The sequence below is a fragment of the Lynx canadensis genome, chromosome B3 (genome assembly GCF_007474595.2).
Source record: "Lynx canadensis isolate LIC74 chromosome B3, mLynCan4.pri.v2, whole genome shotgun sequence".
Classification (NCBI taxonomy): Eukaryota; Metazoa; Chordata; class Mammalia; order Carnivora; family Felidae; genus Lynx; species Lynx canadensis.
In genome coordinates, this window is record NC_044308.2 from 145905355 (window position 1) to 145925174 (window position 19820).

General features: G+C 64.7%; 2 gene segments (V, D, J or C); both read right to left on the reverse strand.

Annotated features, from left to right (window-relative positions):
• Nucleotides 1-9442: 9442 nt before the first annotated feature.
• On the reverse strand, nt 9443-14473 carry LOC115516951 (the record flags this gene model as incomplete). The annotated part of the segment is given in 2 exon segments: nt 9443-9632; nt 14105-14473. Coding segments are annotated over 2 exon segments (453 nt in total), but the record flags the coding sequence as incomplete, so codon positions are not given.
• Nucleotides 14474-15447: 974 nt separating this feature from the next.
• On the reverse strand, nt 15448-19356 carry LOC115517112. The segment is given in 6 exon segments: nt 15448-15902; nt 16011-16340; nt 16467-16523; nt 16799-17089; nt 18104-18218; nt 19288-19356. Coding segments are annotated over 6 exon segments (1191 nt in total).
• Between the last annotated feature and the right edge of the window lie 464 nt (nt 19357-19820).

Below are 19820 nucleotides of genomic sequence, written 5' to 3' on the forward strand. Positions count from 1 at the left end.
CCAGCTCAGCCTGCCCACCTCAGCCTAGGTTAGCTCAAGCTGGCCTAGCTCCGCCCAGCTCAACCCAGTTCAGTCCAGCTCAGTGCAGCTCCGCCCAGCTCAACCCAGTTCAGCCCAGCTCAGCCCAGCTCAGCCCAGCTCAACCCAGTTCAGCCCAGCTCAGTGCAGCTCCGCCCAGCTCAACCCAGTTCAGCCCAGCTCAGTGCAGCTCAGCCCAGCTCAGCCCAGCTCAACCCAGTTCAGCCCAGCTCAGTGCAGCTCAGCCCAGCTCAGTGAAGCTCAGCCCAGTTAGCCCAGCTCAGCACAATTCAGTCCAGCCCAGCTCAGCCTGCCCACCTCAGCCTAGGTTAGCTCAAGCTGGCCTAGCTCCGCCCAGCTCAACCCAGTTCAGCCCAGCTCAGTGCAGCTCCGCCCAGCTCAACCCAGTTCAGCCCAGCTCAGCCCAGCTCAGCCCAGCTCAACCCAGTTCAGCCCAGCTCAGTGCAGCTCCGCCCAGCTCAACCCAGTTCAGCCCAGCTCAGTGCAGCTCAGCCCAGCTCAGCCCAGCTCAACCCAGTTCAGCCCAGCTCAGTGCAGCTCAGCCCAGCTCAGTGAAGCTCAGCCCAGTTAGCCCAGCTCAGCACAATTCAGTCCAGCCCAGCTCAGCCTGCCCACCTCAGCCTAGGTTAGCTCAAGCTGGCCTAGCTCCGCCCAGCTCAACCCAGTTCAGTCCAGCTCAGTGCAGCTCCGCCCAGCTCAACCCAGTTCAGCCCAGCTCAGCCCAGCTCAGCCCAGCTCAACCCAGTTCAGCCCAGCTCAGTGCAGCTCCGCCCAGCTCAACCCAGTTCAGCCCAGCTCAGTGCAGCTCAGCCCAGCTCAGCCCAGCTCAACCCAGTTCAGCCCAGCTCAGTGCAGCTCAGCCCAGCTCAGTCAAGCTCAGCCCAGTTAGCACAGCTCAGCACAATTCATTCCAGCCCAGCTCAACCTAGTTCAGCCCAGCCCAGCTCAGCTCAGCTCAGCTTAGCCCAGCTCAGCCCCACTCAGCACAATTCAGTCCAGCCCAGCTCAGCCGGCCCAGCTCAGTGCAGCTCAGCCCAGCACAGCCACCTTAGCCTGGTTCAACCCAGCAGCCCAGACCAGACCAGTTCAGCTCAGTCCAGCTTAGCCTACCACAGCCCAGTTCAGCCTGGTTCAACCCAGTTCAGCACAGCTCAGTCCAGTTCAGTTCAGACCAGTTCAGGTCAGCTCAGCCCAGCCCAGCTCAGCCTAGCCAAGCTTAGCTTGGTTCAGCTCAGCCCATTCCAGCCCAGTTCAGCCCAGTTCAGCCTAGCTCAGCTTTGCTCAGTTTGGCTCGGTCCAGCCCAGCCTGGTTCAGCCCAATCCAGCTCAGTTCAGCCCAGTTTAGCCAAGTTCAGCCCAGCCCAGCCCAGCACAGTCCAGCTCATCCCAGCCCAGACCAGCCCAGCTCAGCCCAGCTAAACCCAGCTAAGCCCAGTTCAGCTACCTCAGTTGAGATCAGCCCAGCTCAACCCAGCTCAACCCAGCTCAGTCCATTTCAGCTCAGACCAGCTCAGCCCAGTTCAGCCCAGTTCAGCTCAGCTCAGCCCAGCCCAGCCCAGCCCAGCCCAGCCCAACCCAGCCCAGTTAAGCCTAGTACAGTCCAGAACAGCCCAGCTCAGCCCAACCCACCCAGCTAATCCCAGTTCAGCCCAGCTCAGTTCAGATCAGCTCAACCCAGCCCAGCTAAGTCCAGCTCAGCTCCACTCAGCCAAGCCCAACCCACTTAGCTAGCTCATTCCAGTTCAGCCCAGTTCAGTCCAGCTGAGCTCAGCCCAGCCCAGCTCAGCCCAACTCAGCCCAGTTAAGCTCATTCCAGGGCAGCTCCGCTCTGGCCTCTGCCTGTGTCCTGCTGCGTCTCGACTGTGGGTGTGTGCCCGGGTGTGTGCTGGGGGAGCAGGGGGAGGTGACCCCCGCCCAGCCCTTGGAAGGCCCTGCTGACGGTGGAGGGCTGGGTGCGGGGGGCAGTGTGGGCAGGGCGGGCAGGTGTAGCGTGGCATCCACAGTGCCGGCCCGCCCCCGAAGGCGGTTTTCTCCAGACACTCGGAGCCCTTTCAGGTCCGTTGCCGGAGTTGCCGTTTCCTGGGCTTGCTTTCTTCGGAAAGTCCTTGGATTGCTGTGAATCGTGCCTCGTTTTCGATGACGCGTTCTTGGCAGGTTTTTGCTGACACAGCGGAACACGACTGCTTCCTGCGTTTGTTTGGAGCCCCTGCTGCTGTCCTTGCTGGTTCGAAGGGCTGTCTGGATTCCGCTGCCGTTTCATCGTACGTGCTTGTGTCGTCTGCATTAGTGACAGTTTGACATCTGTCCGTTCAGTCTCAGCAGCTCGTTTTCGTCCTTTGTCACACAGCATTGGCCAGGACCATCTCCAAACTGTTTGACCGCGCCGCTCACAGGGAAAACATCTGTACTGTAATCTAACACCCATACGTATGTTATGAGCAGGTGGCACACACACGTTACCCTTCCGTACATACGTTGTGTGTGTTCTTACGTGGCTGAAACATCTTCACACACAACACTTACCTTGGTACGTTCAGCGCATTACGATTTCTGTCGCCACCTGGCTGATTTCAGTCTGCAGGTTGGCCCGACACACGTTGTATAAAGGTCGTGACGCGCCACCCTGGCCTGGTCGCCGGTCTGCACTGTCTGAGGTGGGGCCCCGAACCCCACGACCTGCCCCTGTGCCTGGACGGCAGCCCGCTCCCCTGCATTCTAGCTGCACCTGTCTGAGGTGGGGCCCCGAACCCCACGACCTGTCCCTGTGCCTGGACGGCAGCCCGCTCCCCTGCATTCTAGCTGCACCTGTCAGAGGTGGGACCTTGAACCCCACGACCTGCCCCTGTGCCTGGACGGCAGCCCGCTCCCCTGCATTCTAGCTGCACCTGTCTGAGGTGGGGCCCCGAACCCCACGACCTGCCCCTGTGCCTGGACGCCTGCCCGCTCCCCTGCATTCTAGCTGCAGCTGTGGCAAGGACTGGGCTTCTCTCCAGGGCACAGTCTTCCCCGGAGTCTGCCCGGTTCTGCTTGTCCTCTGATGCCTTCAAATCACTGTCTGCCGGGCAGTTTTTCCACTTTGTACTTGTGCCTGCAAAGGTTTAGTCTGAGACAAGGCACCGCACCGACCGCCGTTGGAATCAGAACCACTTTCTCTCCGGTGGCTTTTCAGAAATTTTCACTTCCCTGTCACGGGTGGAGCGCAGCGTCCTTTCTGTATGTTTGAGGGCTATTTGGATAGCCTCTGTGAAACATCTGTTCAATTCTCGTGTCCGTTTCTCTACCGAATTGTGCGATTTTCCCCATTGATTTGCCGGAGTGCCCTGCACATTCTGGATACTCTGAGAGCGAAATATGTCTACAGGAAATATCTTGCAAGACTTTGAAATGCACCAAAAGATTACTCCTTACAGGGGGCGCCTGGATGGCTCACTCGGATGAGTGTCTGACTCTTACTTTCGGCTCAGGTCTGATGGCGGGGTCCCGGGATCGAGCCCTGCATGGGGCTCTGTGCTGAGTGTGGGGCCTGCTTGGGATCCTCTCTGTCTCTGTCTCTGTCCCTCCCCTGCACACTCTCTGCCTCTAGAAAGAAAAAGATGACTTCTCACGTCTCCAGTGGAAATAAAGGTATCGTCTTGTATGCCTTTCCAGGGAATCTGACACCATGTGGACTCTGAGGTTGTCGTGGCCTTTGAGCTGTTTTACAATCAACTTCTCTCCTTTCGGAGGAGAGCGGATTCTCCCCTGCCTCCATGGAAAAAGCCAGGTGCGTTGGAAAAGCGGCTCTTTAGAAACTCTTTTTGGCATTCTTTGTTCAACTACATAAAACGAGTTAGATAGAAATGTTTGAAAGGTGTCCGTTAATGTCCACATGGGGGTCACGATCATAGCATGTTTTGGACAGCGTCCCTTAATGTGGCACCAGTGTGTTCTCCCACGTGGCCCCACTCATCCCGGGCGCAGGAGGCTCCGCGGCCTGGGCGGGCAGGAGACCGAGTGCCGAGCAGCGGGACCCAGGCGGCCACGCGGTTCCTGCAGCGCTGTGCTACGGGGTGAAGCTTCCCCTCCCCCACAGATCGGGCCTTGCTGTTGCGGGACCTCAGGCCCCTCGATGCTTTCCACTGCCAGCACTTGCCACAGCGGCCCTTACTTGTTTGTGGAATGGCTTACGTGATGTGTGCCTTGGTCCCGGTCTGGAACTCCCTTGTGGTCAGAGGCCACGTCTGTCTCATTTAGCACGGTGTGCTGGCTGTCTGGCGGTGACGGCCCGGTCACCCTGTGCTAAATCGTTCTCCAGCAGGTAAAGGGAGGGCATGTTCACACACCTTCCAGGGCTCCTGTGCTCTCTGCACATCTCTGGGCTGGAGGGACCGTCTCCTGTGACCTGTCCCCAAAGGCAGGGCTTGGATCTGGAGGATGCTCTAGAGTCTCTGCAGGAGGGAGTGTGGACAGTGGACAGAACAAGAGCTTTGGGGTTAGAAGGCACGGGTGCGTCCTCCCTGCAGGCAAGGGGCTGTAGGCTCACCAAGGCATCAGCTTTGTCACTGGTAGGACCGTGGCAGTGACCCCTCGTCTTGCGCCGTGAGCACGATGTAACAGGAGGTCCCTGTGGCTGTCGGTCTTGCGTGCTCCCTCAGCTGGGCTGTTCAGACAGCAGGCCACCTGTGCAGGTAACTCCGGGGACTGTAAGGAAGGGAGATTATCCTCCTTCGCGTGGGTGGGCCTCACACAACCAGTCGAAGGACTGAAGAACAAAACCTGAGGTTTCCTGGAGAACACGAATTCTGCCCCGAGACTGCAGCATTAGGTCCCGGCTGAGCTTCCGGCCCCCGGGCCGACCCCCCACCGCTCAAGAGCCAGTTCCTCGGGAGAATCCCGCTTTGCGTGTCTCTAGCTCCGCTTTTCCGTCTTTGTAGCTGTGCCCATGTCTCCCCTCCACTGTCTACGTCCTCCTGGTTCTGTCACTCGTGGGAAGCGTGACCCATCGTCTCTGAAAACTGCAAAGTCAAAGCACCGTGTGCATGTCAGACCGTGTGGCTGTTCCCACCTTTCGCGCCTCTTTGTGGGTTTTCTTCACGTGGTAGCATTTTGACGGCCACCGGGTGGGTATCGGTCAGCTTCTGCCCGGACGTGCCGTAAGAAAACAGCCCCCGGGGGCCAGGCCCGCGGCCTCCTTGGCTTTCTGGTCCAGCACCGCTGTGTGTGCTGCAGTTTGTCCGGGCTTCTCCGGTCTGGGATCCACAGGAGCAGGAGTGTTCTGGAACACGCTGTTGCCAGTCAGAGGAACCGGGCAACGGTGGCCCCTGCGCATAGTCCTTTGGCCAAGGCAGGGGCCGCTGGGCTAGTGAGAGTCCTTGTCTCAGGACCGCAGGGCCCCGAGGGGTGGGGGCAGGATGCGGACACACTCTAGGAGCCTGGAGCCAGCGGCCCGCCCGTCTCTGTGTCGCCGGAGGCCACATCCTGCTGTGGGCAAGCCGCCTTCCCCACCTGGTCCTTTCCCCCTGGCCCGGCCCTCTGCAGCCTGCATTTGAGCAGAGCCTGGGGATGGCCAGGTGGGGCTCACCCAGCCCACATCCACCAGGGCCGAGTGGGCCTCGCTGCCTGGACGGCAGGCGCTTCAGGGATGCCCCTGGATGATGGGGGAGGGGCCGGCACAGGCAGGGGCGGGGGCAGGGACGACGTGCACGGCCCCAGGCACAGAGCTACTAAGGGCTGAAGGAAGGGGCTGGGCTTGGCCGGGTGCCGCGAGGAGGGGGCAGTGTGAGCCGAGACATGGGGTCCGAGGCAGCCCGAGGGACCGGGCGGTCAGCACCCTGGTGCCTGCGGGTGGGGCGCCGGGTGCGGCAGCTCAGGCAGCGGGGTGGGCGGGGCTCGGGCGCCTCTGAGGCTCTGGGCGTGTCTCTACCGGCCCAGCTCCCTGCAGACTCAGATGCCCCGGTTCCCGGTTCCCGGGGCAGCGTCTGAGCGTGGGGCGTAGGGGGAGAAGGGGGCCCTCCCCTGTGCGGTGACCGAGCCGCCATCCGGGTGCCTCTAATAGTCCACTGCCTGCTGCGTGTGGTCCGGGAGCCCGGGGCTGATGTCCCTGCCCCACGCAGGCTGGGGCTCAGCAGCACCCGGGGTGGTCTCGTGGCCCTGTACCCCGCTGATGGCCGGCCGACCTGGGTCCCGGGGGTAGCGGGTTGGGCAGGGGGCCTGGGGGGCCCCGTTCCTCCAGGTCCGCCCGTCCAGGTGGCTCCTGTCCAGCCGTCTGGCTGGCCCGACAGAGACCGCAGACACTCCTCACGGGCGTGGAGGCGGGATGCCCACATCAGGTACCAGCAGGCGTGGTGTCTGGGGGGTCCCCGCTGCCTGGCTCACGGACGGCGTCTTCTCTCTGCCCCTTCACGTGCCGGAAGCGGGGAGGCAGCTCGCTTTTTCATAAGGGCACTAACCCCAGTCGTGGGGGCTCCACCCTGACGACCTCTGGTGCCCCAAAGCCCCGCCTCCTAGCACCGTGACACTTAGAGCTAGGATTCCAACACACGCAATGTGGGGACACAGTGGCAGCCTCCCCTTCCCGCCCCCACCCACGCTGACGTTGTGCGTCTTGGGCCCCCCGTGGGGACAGGGTTCAGGCGCCAGCTGGTTCCCTCCCAGCGCGAGTCGGGGGGGAGGGCGGGACCAGGTGGGTCCCAGGAGCAGGAGTGAGGCCAGCCCGCTGGTCCGTGTGTGTGTGTGAGGCACAGGTGGAGGTGTGAACACGGGCAAAGGGAGATGCACACGGGCCTGTGTCCGAGCGGAAGCCCAGGGTAGGGGGCCCCTGAGGAGCGGCAGGCAGAGGAGGCCGACCTCAGGGCTCACGCAGGAGCAGCCTGCAGGACCTTAGGGGGTCTGAGGGGTTGCATGGAGAGGCACGTAGGTGTGTGCGGGTCCCCGGGGGAACGTGGGGGGGGGCACGTGGTATGGCGTTATCGGAAGGTCACAGGTGGGGGCCTCAGGGCCTGCTGGGAGATTGCTCTCAAAGAGCGGGCGTTCCTGCCCTGAGAGTGGGTGAGAGTCATGTCCCGTGTTCCCGCGGAGGCCATGGGGTCAGCCAGCTGCCGAAGACCCCGGCGTTCCGGCGGGAGGGTGGGAAGGATGGAGACTGATCTCTGGTCCAGGGGATGGAGCGGGGGCCCCGGCCCGGGGACCGAGAGGGAGGGGGTGCTGGGCAAGCTGTGTGGACGGTGTGGTCGCCTGGAGCCCCCAGGATCCCTGGGGGCCGGGGCGTTCTCCCCACGGCCGCCCTGTATTTGGTGCGGCCCCCACTGGTGAGGCAGCCCCTGCCCACGGGGAGGTGGGAGGTGCTCCCTGAGCGGTCCTGAGGCACCGCGGCCGCGCTGGCCACGACTCGCTGCCCGCCCTGGGCCTCGGGCCGGGCTGTTGACCTGCAGACTCAGAGCCCACGCCCCGCTCCCACTGCGTCCCCAGAAGACCGCAGCCCCTCGTGCTGGCCTCCCTTCCCCAGGGCCCTTACTGGGAAGGGCTGGCAGGTGTGGTCCCGCCTCTGCCCTCGAGTTGCACGTGTCTCCTACAACCCGGGGCACCTCCGGGACCCGAGACCCCCAGGCACTGCAGGGACAGAATCCCGACTCCATCGTTGCTGGCCAGGGACCCCATGGCCTCCTGACGCCAACGGACTGCCCGCCCCCACTTGGCATTCTTCCTGTGGAACTTGGTCTTTTCTGCCCCCCACCCCCACCCCCACCCCCGGGTGGTGGTGTTCTGGCTGGGCCTCCCCCCGACCGAGTGTCCTGACCCCTCGGGCTGGTGTCCAGCTTCGCTTACCTGGGACAGTGCTGTCCCCCCGGGCCTCACCCGACCTGGCCTTCACTGGTGCTCCCACCTGGGCCCAGCTCTCCTGAAATGCGTTCCCCAAATTCAAATCTTGAAGCCCTGACCCCCAGGACCCCAGAATGTGACTGTATTGGGAGATGGGGTCTTTCGAGAGGTAATAGGTTAAAGTGGGGTCACTAGGGCGAGTCCTGATCCAGTGTGACTGGTCCTCACCATGGACTCACTCCTCCTCTCGTAAGAGGAGGTCGGGGCACAGACACGCATAGCGGGCCGGATGTGTGAGGACACGGCGTCCACGTGCTGAGGGGCCGCCGGCCCCATGACACCCGGGTCTGCCTGCCAGCTTCCGGAGTCGCGGAAACGTCAGTGCACGTTGTCCACACCACGGGACTGTCGTGCTTTGCTAGCAACCCGTGCTAATACACACCCAATAGGTGCCTCTTGCGGTGCCCTTGGCCAGGTCAGGATGCCCCCCCTGCGCCCCACAAGGCCTCACGTGACCCCTCGCGCCTGCAGCGCACCTCACCCCCCGGGAACCCCAGGGGCCGGGGGTCCTGCTCCCACGGCTGGGGGCACCGACACACGGCACGGCCAGTCTGTGGATGTCACGGGGCGCGTCAACAGAGGAAGACTCTCCCCAGCCGGTTATGGAGTTTTTAAGGATATTTTATTGTCATTAAAAAAAAAAAAAAGAAGAAGAAAAAAGAAAGAAAGAAATGCAAATGGAAATCAAGGAGCTCCAGACGTTTAAAAAGAATAAAACAAGCTAGCCAAGCTTCGGCAGTGGCTTTCCCATGTGTGGGAGCCCCGGGCTCTCTGTCCCTGGGGCTGGGGGCTCTGCTTCTCCTCCCCTGCGTGGCCGTCTCTTCCCATGTGGGGGCCCCGACTTGGCACCCACCCGAAGCCAGGGCGGAGAGCCAGTCCTGGGGGTCCGCCCGGCCATGGGCTTGGCTCTCCCTCCCACCCCCGCGCGAGCCTGGTGGGACTCAGGCCCCCGGCCACAGGGGGGGGGGCGGGCTGGGCCTGCCGCCCTGGCCTCCTGGCACCTTCCACCTGTGTCCGCCGAGGCTGTGTCCCACTGGCCCGGGGACCAGGTCGCCAGACCCCTCTGCAGGAGGCCTGTCTGGCTGGATGTCACTCTGTCCCCGGCATCCACGGGGCTCCCGCAGCAGCCACAGGCCCAGGCCCTTGTCTGCGCGGTCTCCTCCGGCGCAGAAGATCTGACTGACCGTTAGTGACACGTCGGAAGCTTCCTCAGGATCTGGGCCGACGTGGCTGCTCTGGGGAAACCCCGCGTCCCGGAGCCTGGCCTGGACGGGGTTCGCACAGAGGCCGGTCCCTGCCGGACAGACACCGGGATCGCCAGCCGCCCGCCTCCTCCAGGATGAGCGTGCCCGCTGACCGTGCGCGGCCACAGCGGTAGCCTGGCGGCCGCCGTGGAGGGCCCAGCGGGCGTCCACCAGCTCAGGTTGGGGCACAACCTGCCGTCCCCGCGATTCTCCAAACGGGGGTTCAGGGCGCAGGATGCGGCTCACGGTGGCCGCGAGGCCAGAGGGCGAGGGCGCAGGCCCAGGGTGGCTGTGAGGTCAGAGGGTGGCGAGGTCAGAGGGCGGGAGAGCAGGCCTGGCAGCAGGCTGACGCACCGGGATCCTGTGCAGGGTTGGGGCAGCGCTGACACCCGCCCGGGACGGCTGGCCCTAGGCCCCCTGCCCGATCATGTTCCTGTAGTCGGGCGCGATCGTGCGCTTCAGCTCCACCACCGAGGAGAAGATCCACTTCACCTGCAGCAGGAGGGCAGGAGGTGACGTGGCTGGGACCCCCGAGGACAGCCCCCCTTCCAGGCGCCCCCCTCCCCGGGACCGCTTGAGTGGGAGGGAGTCTTACGGGGATGGCACGGGGACCGGGAGGGGACAGAGGGGAGAGCGTGGGGGTCAGTGTGGGAACAGCGTGGGGCTGCATGGGGCCACTATAGGACAGCATTGGTTCACTGTGGGGTCAGCCTGGGGTCAGCATTATGGGGACAGTGGGTCTACAGCATAGGTCAGCGCGGTGTCCGTGTGAGGTCAGCATCGGGTCACGGTGGGGACAGCATGGGGTTAGTGTGGGGACAGTGTGAGGTCAGGATGGGGTCAGTGTGGGGACAGCGTGGGGACAGCATGGTGACAGTGGGTCCATAGCATGGAGTCAGCATGAGGTCATTTCGGGGACAGCATGGGAATGACATGGGGTAGAGGGGAGAGCGTGGGGGTCAGTGTGGGAACAGTGTGGGGATAGCATGGTGACAGTGGGACGACAGCATGGGGTTAGTGTGGGGTCAGTGTGGGGTCAGCGCGGGGTCAGCGTGGGGGAGCATGGGGTCAGAATGGGGGCAGTATGGGGTCAGTGTGGGGTCAGCATCGGGTCACGGTTTGGACATGTGGGGTTAGTGTGGGGACAGTGTGAGGTCAGCATGGAGTCAGTGTGGGGACAGCGTGGGGTCATTGCAGGGACAGCTAGGGAATAGCATGGGGAAAGTATGGGGTCAGAGTGGAATCAGCATGGTGACAGTGGGTCCACAGTATGGGGTCAGCATGGGGTCAGTGTGGGAAGCAGCACGGGCCAGCGTAGGGATAGCGTGGGGTTAGTGTGGGGAAGCCTGGGATCATTGCGGGGACAGTATGGGAATAGCATGGGGACAGGCTGGGGTCAGCATGGGGGTCACAAGCAGGACAGCATGGGGTCAGCAGGGGTCACAGGGGAGACAGCATGGTAACAGTAGGTCGACAGCATGGGGTCAGTGTGGGGTCGGTGCGGGGTCACAGTGGGGTCAGCGTGGGGGAGCATGGGGTCAGAATGGGGGCAGTATGGGGTCAGTGTGGGAACATCATGGGGACAGCATGGTGACAGTGGGTCCACAGCATGGGGTCAGCATGAGGTCATTTCGTGGATAGCATGGGGATGGAATGGGGAGAGAGGGGATAGCGTGGGAGTCAGTGTGGGAACAGAGTGGGGACAGCATGGTGACAGTGGGACCACAGCATGGGGTCAGCGTGGGGTCAGTATTGGGTCACGGTTAGGACAGCATGGGGTCAGTTGGGGGCAGCACGGGGTCAGCGTGGGGTCAGTGTGGGGTTAGTGTAGGGACTGCACGGGAATAGCATGGGGTCAGTGTGGGGTCACAGGGGAGACAGCATGGTGACAGTGGGTCCACAGCATGGGGTCAGTATGGGGTCAGTGTGGGGACAGCATTGGGTCACCGTGGGGACAGTGTAGGGTCATGGTGGGGTCAGTGTGGGGACAGCATGAGGTCAGCGTCTGGTCAGTGTGGGGATAGCGTGGTCCCAGTGGGTCCCCAGTGTGGGGGCAGCGTGGGGGTAGCCTGGGGGAAGTGTGTGGTCAGCACGGGGTCAGCGTGGGGGCAGTGTGGGGTCAGTGTGGGGGCAGCGTGGAGTCAATGTGGGGGCAGGGTGGGGTCTGCGTGGGGTCAGTGTGGGGGTAGCCTGAGGTCAGCGTGGGGCAGCATTGGGTCATGGTGGGGTCAGTGTGAGGGCAGCATGAGGTCAGCGTCTGGTCAGTGTGGGGATAGCGTGGTTCCAGTGGGTCCCCAGTGTGGGGGCAGCGTGGGGGTAGCCTGGGGGTAGTGTGTGGTCAGCACGGGGTCAGCGTGGGGGCAGTGTGGGGTCAGTGTGGGGGCAGCGTGGAGTCAATGTGGGGGCAGGGTGGGGTCTGCGTGGGGTCAGTGTGGGGGTAGCCTGAGGTCAGCGTGGGGCAGCATTGGGTCATGGTGGGGTCAGTGTGGGGGCAGCATGAAGTCAGTGTCTGGACAGTGTGGGGATAGCATGGTTCCAGTGGGTCCCCAGTATGGGGTCAGTGTGGGGTCAGCGTGGAGTCAGCATGGGGGCAGCGTGGGGGCAGCGTGGAGTCAGCGTGCGGGCAGCGTGGGGTCAGCGTGGGGTCAGTGTGGGGGCAGCGTGGGGGCAGCGTGGGGGCAACATGGGGTCAGTGTCGAGTCAGTGTGGGGATAGGTGGTTCCAGTGGGTCCCCAGTGTGGGGGCAGCGTGGGGTCAGTGTGGGAATGGCATGGTTCCAGTGGGTCCCCAGTGTGGGGACAGCGTGGGGTCAGCGTGGGGGCAGTGTGGGAGCAGCGTGGGGTCAGCGTGTGGGCAGCGTGGGGTCAGCGTGGGGGCAACATGGGGTCAGCGTCGAGTCAGTGTGGGGATGGCATGGTTCCGGTGGGTCCCCAGTGTGGGTCAGTGTGGGGTCAGCACAGGGTCAGCGTGGAGTCAGTGTGGGGGCAGCGTGGGGGCAGCGTGGGGGCAGAATGGGTTCAGCGTCGAGTCAGTGTGGGGATAGCGTGGTTCCAGTGGGTCCCCAGTGTGGGGACAGCGTGGGGTCAGTGTGAGGGCAGCGTCGGGTCAGCATGGGGGCAGTGTGGGAGCAGCGTGGGGGCAGCGTGGGGGCAGCGTGGGGTCAGCGTGGGGGCAGCGTGGGGTCTGCGTGGGGTCAGTGTGGGGGTAGCCTGGGGGCAGTGTGGGGGCAACATGGGGTCAGTGTCGAGTCAGTCTGGGGTCAGCGTGGGGTCAGTCTGGGGGTAGCCTGGGGGCAGTGTAGGGTCAGCACGGGGTCAGTGTGCGGGCAGCGTGGGGTCAGCGTGGGGTCTGCGTGGGGTCAGTGTGGGGGCAGCGTGGGGGCAGTGTGGGAGCAGCATTGGGTCACAGTGGGGACAGCATGGGGTCATGGTGGGGTCAGTGTGGGGGCAGCATGAAGTCAGTGTCTGGACAGTGTGGGTTTAGCATGGTTCCAGTGGGTCCCCATTGTGGGGTCAGTGTTGGGTCAGCGTGGAGTCAGCGTGGGGTCAGAGTGGGGTCAGTGTGGGGGCAGCATTGGGTCACAGTGGGGACAGCGTGGGGTCATGGTGGGGTCAGTGTGGGGCAGCATGAGGTCAGTGTCTGGTCAGTGTGGGGATAGCATGGTTCCAGTTGGTCCCCAGTGTGGGTCAGTGTGGGGTCAGCACAGGGTCAGCGTGGGGTCAGTCTGGGGGCAGCATGGGGTCAGTCTGGGGGTAGCCTGGGGGCAGTGTGGGGTCAGCACGGGGTCAGTGTGCGGGCAGCGTGGGGTCAGCGTGGGGTCAGCGTGGGGTCAGCATGGGGGCAGTGTGGGAGCAGCGTGGGGTCTGCGTGGGGTCAGTGTGGGGTAGCCTGGGGGCAGTGTGGGAGCAGCGTGGAATCAATGTGGGGGCAGGGTGGGGTCTGCGTGGGGTCAGTGTGGGGGCAGCGTGGGGGCAGTGTGGGAGCAGCATTGGGTCACAGTGGGGACAGCATGGGGTCATGGTGGGGTCAGTGTGGGGGCAGCATGAAGTCAGTGTCTGGACAGTGTGGGTTTAGCATGGTTCCAGTGGGTCCCCATTGTGGGGTCAGTGTTGGGTCAGCGTGGAGTCAGCGTGGGGTCAGAGTGGGGTCAGTGTGGGGGCAGCATTGGGTCACAGTGGGGACAGCGTGGGGTCATGGTGGGGTCAGTGTGGGGCAGCATGAGGTCAGTGTCTGGTCAGTGTGGGGATAGCATGGTTCCAGTTGGTCCCCAGTGTGGGTCAGTGTGGGGTCAGCACAGGGTCAGCGTGGGGTCAGTCTGGGGGCAGCATGGGGTCAGCGTGGGGTCAGCGTGGGGGCAGTGTGGGGTCAGCACGGGGTCAGAGGCGGGGCAGCGTGGGGATAGCGTGGTTCCAGTGGGTCCCCAGTGTGGGGACAGCGTGGGGTCAGTGTGAGGGCAGCGTGGGGTCAGCATGGGGGCAGCGTGGGGGCAGCGTGGAGTCAGCGTGCGGGCAGCGTGGGGTCAGCGTGGGGTCAGTGTGGGGGCAGCGTGGGGTCAGCGTGGGGGCAACATGGGGTCAGTGTGGAGTCAGTGTGGGGATAGGTGGTTCCAGTGGGTCCCCAGTGTGGGGGCAGCGTGGGGTCAGTGTGGGAATGGCATGGTTCCAGTGGGTCCCCAGTGTGGGGACAGCGTGGGGTCAGCGTGGGGGCAGTGTGGGAGCAGCGTGGGGTCAGCGTGGGGGCAGCGTGGGGTCAGTGTGGGGGCAGCGTGGGGTCAGCATGGGGGCAGTGTGGGAGCAGCGTGGGGTCAGCGTGCGGGCAGCGTGGGGTCACCGTGGGGTCAGCGTGGGGTCAGCGTGGGGGCAACATGGGGTCAGCGTCGAGTCAGTGTGGGGATGGCATGGTTCCAGCGGGTCCCCAGCGCTGGGACAGCGGGCCACAGTGCGGGACGGTGCGGGGACACCCACCTTGAAGAGGGTGACAGTGGCGCTGTAGCACACGCTGAGCAGGAAGAGCGTGATGAAGATGGAGATGGTGGTCCACAGCCCATCCAGCTCCCCGTCCTGGTCCTCCGCACAGCTGTCGTCCAGGAGCAGCTCTGGACAGGAAGGGAGTGGTGAGTGCCATGCCTGCCCATAGGAGTGGTTCCCGGGGTGACGGTCGCGGCCCTCCGTAGCCTCAGGGCACCGGCCTCGGTGCCCCCATCCTCCCGCCTGGGCCTGGCCCGTGGGGACGCGCTCCCTCTCTGCTCTGCGCTGTGCTGGGGCTGTCTGGGGGGAAGGCAGCCTGACCACCACACCCGTTCTCCTGGGGACCCGGCCCGGAGGGCGGGAGGGTCAGCAGAGCCCAGGGAAGGGTCGAGAGGGTGGCAGGGAGTGACCCTAGCGAACGAGTGGGTGCGAGTGTCGGGGCCAGCTGGGGGTGGGGGTTGGTGTGTGTTGGGAGGGGCCCCAGTGTCCTGGGGAGAAGAAGGGCTGGTCAGTGTGGTCGGCGAGCGGATGGGCTGCTGAGCGGCCGATGGGTGTGGGAGGGGGTGGGGACCAGGCTGGGGCCCCCGGTGAGGGTTCCCAAGCCTGGTTCCGGTCTGGGCCCTGGCACATTGGCCCGTGTGAGGCCCGGTGGGTCAGGTGTGCGTGTGTGTGTGTGTGTGTGTGTGTGTGTGTGTGTGAGTGTGTGTGTGTTTGTGAAGGTGGCCCTGCTCAGTGGGAGGGGCTTGTTTTCAGCGTCCATGTGGGTGTCTGGGATGGTCCCTCCCCTGGGCACTCAGGACTGCTTGCCTCTGCCCGTTTGGGGCACCGGGGTGAGTGTCCCCACGAGTGGACAGGCCTGGCCCCAGGCAGGCTGAAGCCAGGCGGGGCCGCCTCATCTGAGGGAGGGTGAGGGCCTGTCCTCACAGCATGGGTCAGGCCTGGCTACTGCACTGACACAGAGCTACCGCTCAGAGCTGTCAAGAGGTCCAGGGGACGGGGGGAGCAGCGGAAGAGGACAGGCCAGCGTCCCACAGCTTGGGCGGGTCCAGACGTGGGAAAGACCGTGCGCCCCGTTCCCTGAGGGGCTCTGAGGGCTTCTCCGTTCCCTGTCGGCCCCCTCCGGCCTCGAGTAGCCCCTGGCCAAGCCCTCTCTCTGTCCCAGGTGGCTCCCGGCCATGAGTTTCGGCCGCCTGTGCAGACCTGCCCACTCAGGTCCCGGCCCCTGGTGGGACCCACGCTCTCCCGTGAATGGTGACCCCTGAGCCTCGGAGCCTGGCCTGCCCGCACCTCCCAGAGGCCCGGGTGTCCTGAGCTCTGCCTCGGAAAGACGCACGACAGTGTCACAGGTCCCAGGGCAGTGCTGGGTGCTTTATTTCACGCAGGGTGCCTGCCCGGGGCGGGGGGGATGTACACAGGGGTGGGCGCTCAGAGCCCACGGGGGCCTGCTGGGGGGCCGGGCGCGCTGCTCATTTACCCGGAGACTGGGTGAGGGATTTCTGTGTGTGGTGGCTGTGCAGAGCTTCGTGTGACACCGAGCAGGTGTAGGCGTTTCCCTTCTGCCAGCGGGACCTGTCCACCGAGAGCCTGCTGTACAGGAAGTAGGTCCCGTCGCTGTCCAGCTGGGGCGGGGTCGTCCGGTAGTTGTTCTCTGGCTCTGCCTGTCCGGTGATCTCCCACTCGACGGCAATGTCAGGCGGGTAGAAGCCTTCGATCAGGCAGGTCACACTGACTTTGTTCCTGCTGAGCTCCTCCTGGGTTGGAGGCAGGACGTACACCTGGGGCTCGTGGGGCTGTCCTGTGGGGTCAGAGGTCAGCACAGATGGTCACTCCCAGGGTGGAGGGCTGGCCTGGGTCCACCAGGCCCCACTCGACCTCCCTGTGCTCCATCTGTCCTGTTTCCCACCTTTGGCCTTGGAGATGGTCCTCTCGATGGCTGAGGGGAGGGCTTTGCTGTTGACCTTGCACTTGAACTCCTTCCCCTTGAGCCAGTCCTGGTGCAGGATGGGGAGGACACTGACCACACGGTAGGTGCTGTTGAACTGCTCCTCACGCGGCCTCGTCTTGGCTGTGTGCATCTCGGTGTTATCCACAAACCATGTGATCTGGACATTGGAGTCATCTGGGCCCAAGTCCACCACCAAGCACGTGACCTCCGGCGTCCGGGAAATCGAGAGGGTGTCCTTGGGTTTTGGGGGGAAGATGAAGACGGACGGTGCTCCAGGAATCTCAGGAACTGGTGTGGGAGACACAATGCAGGGGTCAGCATTTGGGGGGGATCCTCTTGAACATTCCCCCCACCAGGCAGTCCCTGGATATGGGCCATGGCCTTGGTGTGCAGGGCGGTGCCCTGGTGACTCACCTGGGCATTTGGGACCTTCCCCGGTTTTGGGCTCTATTGTGGACGCTGTTTTGGGTACTGCAGAGAGACCAGACAGGAGGTTAGTGGGGGCCAGGGGTGGGGACAGCTCTTGGGGTGGGCTAGGTCAGGGCAGGTCAGGGGGGCGTCCCAGACTGGTGCCTGCCATTGGAGATGAAGTATGGTGGGGGCGTGCAGCCTGTGCTCACACTGGACCAGGCAGCCAGGCCCAGAGGCCCTCCTCCCCGAGCTTGGGGGACAGAGGTGCCTCTCCTGTGCCCCGGGGTCAGGTGGACCGGCTGACCTGGCCTGTCTCCCAGTGGACACCCTCTTACCGGTCTTGTCCACCTTGGTGTCGCTGGGCGGGTGGGCCACGTTGCAGGTGAAGGTCTCACTGAGCCACCTGCTGGAGGGCACCGTCACCATGCTGCTGAGAGAGTAGAGCCCCGAGGCCTGCAGGACGGACGGGAAGGTGTGCACACCGCTGGTCAGGGCGCCGGAGTTCCAGGACACGGTCACCGGCTCAGGGAAGTAGCCTAACACCAGGCAGGCCAGGGCCACGGTGGCGCCAGATGTGGTCCCGCAGCTGGGGGCCAGTGGGAACACCGATGGGGGCGTGGTGGAGGCTGCAAGAGAGGAGGCCGTGTGACCACAAGGGTCTCGCTCCTGGGAGGGTCCGGGCAGGGTATCAGGTGCCCGGGCTTGGGGTGGCCCTCCAGGAAGTCTGCAGACCAGCCGCCCGGCGTAGCTCTCTGCCGCCCCAGGGCCTCGTGTATCTGCGGCTGCACGCGCTGGCCCCATGGGCCTGGTCGGTGCTGGGTGACCTCCTGCTGGATTAGAGTCTCCTGGGCCCAGCCCCTGGGTCCCCACTCGGGCTTCCTGTGGGTGCTCGGCCTGAGCGAGCCATCTGTCTGAGCTCTGACCGGTGGCCCCTGCTCCCAACGGGCCTCTGCTGAGGCCCTGAGCCCACTGCCCTGTTGTCCCAGCCTGAATCTGCCCTGGGCCAGCGGGACCTTTCTTGAACACAGCAGGCCTCTGCCACCCGCTGCCCGTGCCCCTCAGCCCGGAGTCCTCGTCGTGGCCTGCTGTCTGCCCTCCAGGCCTCACATCTTCTGGGTCAGCTCTGCAGCTAAAGCGCCCGGGCGCCGGATCCCGTCCTGCCCTGAGCCCCTCCTCAGGCCTTCCTGGGCTCACTCAGTGCCCGTGCCCTGGGGCCTGTCCAGCTCCTCCCTGTCCCCAGAGCCCTCTTTCAGCAGAGGTCTTTCCTGAGCCTGCCTGCCCCTCAGTGCCGGTGGGAGCCTTGCCCCGCCCTGGCTGTCCTCTCGTGCACGGTGCCAGCACCCCAGAGCCCACGTCCCCAGCCAGACCCGACCCCTCTGCCAAGTCTGATGGCCCTGCCTGGCCTCCCCTCCCACCCACACTCCAGGCTGGCGGCCCTGCCTCAAACTCCCAGGCTCCCCCTTCCCTGCACCGGCTCCACTGCCCTGAGCCACCCCTCCTGGCTTTGTCATGTCCAGCCTTCTGTCCCCCATCCCCACGAGCCTCCAGAGCGGGTTCAGCGCCCCTGAGCCTAAGCCTGTGGCCACCCCTGTCCCTTCAGCCCCAGAGACCTTCCTACCCAGGCTCGCCTCTCCCCCTACCTTGTCCACCGGGCCGCAGGCGGCTCACGCCCTCCCGTGTCCAGGGAGGCTCTCCTGGGCCCGCGCCCTCGTGGTCTCTGTGTGCCGTACCGCTCAGCTCCCACCCAGTCCAGGGCTGCTCTTAGCTCAGTCCCTCTGCCCTTCACCCCTGAGGCTCCTGGGGCAGCCCTTGCTCCTCCTGCCTCCCCCTGCCCCTGCTCACCCTCACATACCCTGCCTGTTCCCCTGAGCTCCTGGTGCAGCCCTGCCTCTCCTGCCCTTCCCTCTGCCCCTGTTTCCCTGCCCCCTGCCCCTGCTCACCTGTACCAGCTCCGTGTGCTCCCAGGGAGTTCCTGTGGGCAGCCCTACCCCTCTTTCTCTCCCCTTGCCCCTCCTCCTCTCCCCCCTGCCGCTCTTGCCCACTCCCCAGCCCCTCTTGTCCTCCCCCTGCCCCTCCTGCCCTCCCCCTGCACCTCCTGCCCATTCCCCAGCCCCCCTTGTACTCCCCCCTGCCCCTCCTGCTCTGCTCCCTGCCCCTGCCCTGTCCCCTGCCCCTGCTCACGTGTAGGAGCTCTGTGTGCTCCCAGGGAGCTCCTGGGGCAGCCCTAAGTCTCTTGCTCTCCCCCTGCACCTCCTGCCCCTCCTGCCCTGCCCCCTGCCCCTGCTCACCTGTACCAGCTCTGTGTGCTCCCAGGGAGTTCCTGTGGGCAGCCCTACCCCTCTTTCTCTCCCCTTGCCCCTCCTCCTCTCCCCCCTGCCGCTCTTGCCCACTCCCCAGCCCCTCTTGTCCTCCCCCTGCCCCTCCTGCCCTCCCCCTACACCTCCTGCTCTCCTCTGCTCCTCCTGCACTCCCAACCCCCTGCTCACCCTCACATACCCTGCCTGTTCCCCTGCTTCTCCTGCCCTCTCCCTGCACCTCCTGCTCTCCCCCTGCCCCTCCTGCTCCTCCTGCCCTCCCAACCCCCTGCTTACCCTCACAGGTCTGCCTGCTCCCTTGAGCTCCTGGTGCAGCCCTGCCTCTCCTGCCCTCCGCTTGCCCCTCCTGCCCTCTCCCTGCCCCTCTTGCTCTCCCCCTGCTCCACCTGCCCTCCTAATCCCCTACTCACTGTCATAACCCCTGCCTGCTCCCCAGAAGTCCTGGGGGTGTCCCTGCCCCTCCTGCCCTCCCCCCGTGCCCCTCCTGCCTCCCCCCTGCCCCTGCTCACCTGCACAAGCTCTCTTGCTCCCCTGAGCTCCTGGCCTGGTGGTAGCTCCGAGCTGTCTGTGCTCCCCATAGGTTCACCTCCTTCTAGCAGCTCCTCCACCTGCCCCCACCCCTTTGCCTGGCCCCTCATGCTGAGCCCAGGCCTTGGATCCGTCTAGATTCTTGCCTCTGCATGTCTGAGACCTGGTCCTGCCAGTTCAGGCCTCGGCTCCCCCTGCCCTGCAGCACTCCTAACCTCCCCCTGCCCTGCCGCCCTCAGCACCTCCTGGCCAGAACTCCCACCCCCGAGCCCCTGCAGACTCCAGACCTTACCAGAACCCTGCCTGCTGCAGGAAGCCCTCTCAGCTCAGGTCCCTGGGGACAGTCCAGGGTCACTGTGGCCTCCTGCCTACAGCTTGTCTGAAGCAACCCTGCCCCACAGCAGCCCCTGCCCCTCTTGCTGTCCCCCCTGCCTCTGCTCACTCTCACAAGCTCTGCCTGCTCCCCTGAGCTCATGGTGCAGCCCTGCCTCTCCTGCCCTCCCCTCTGCCCCTC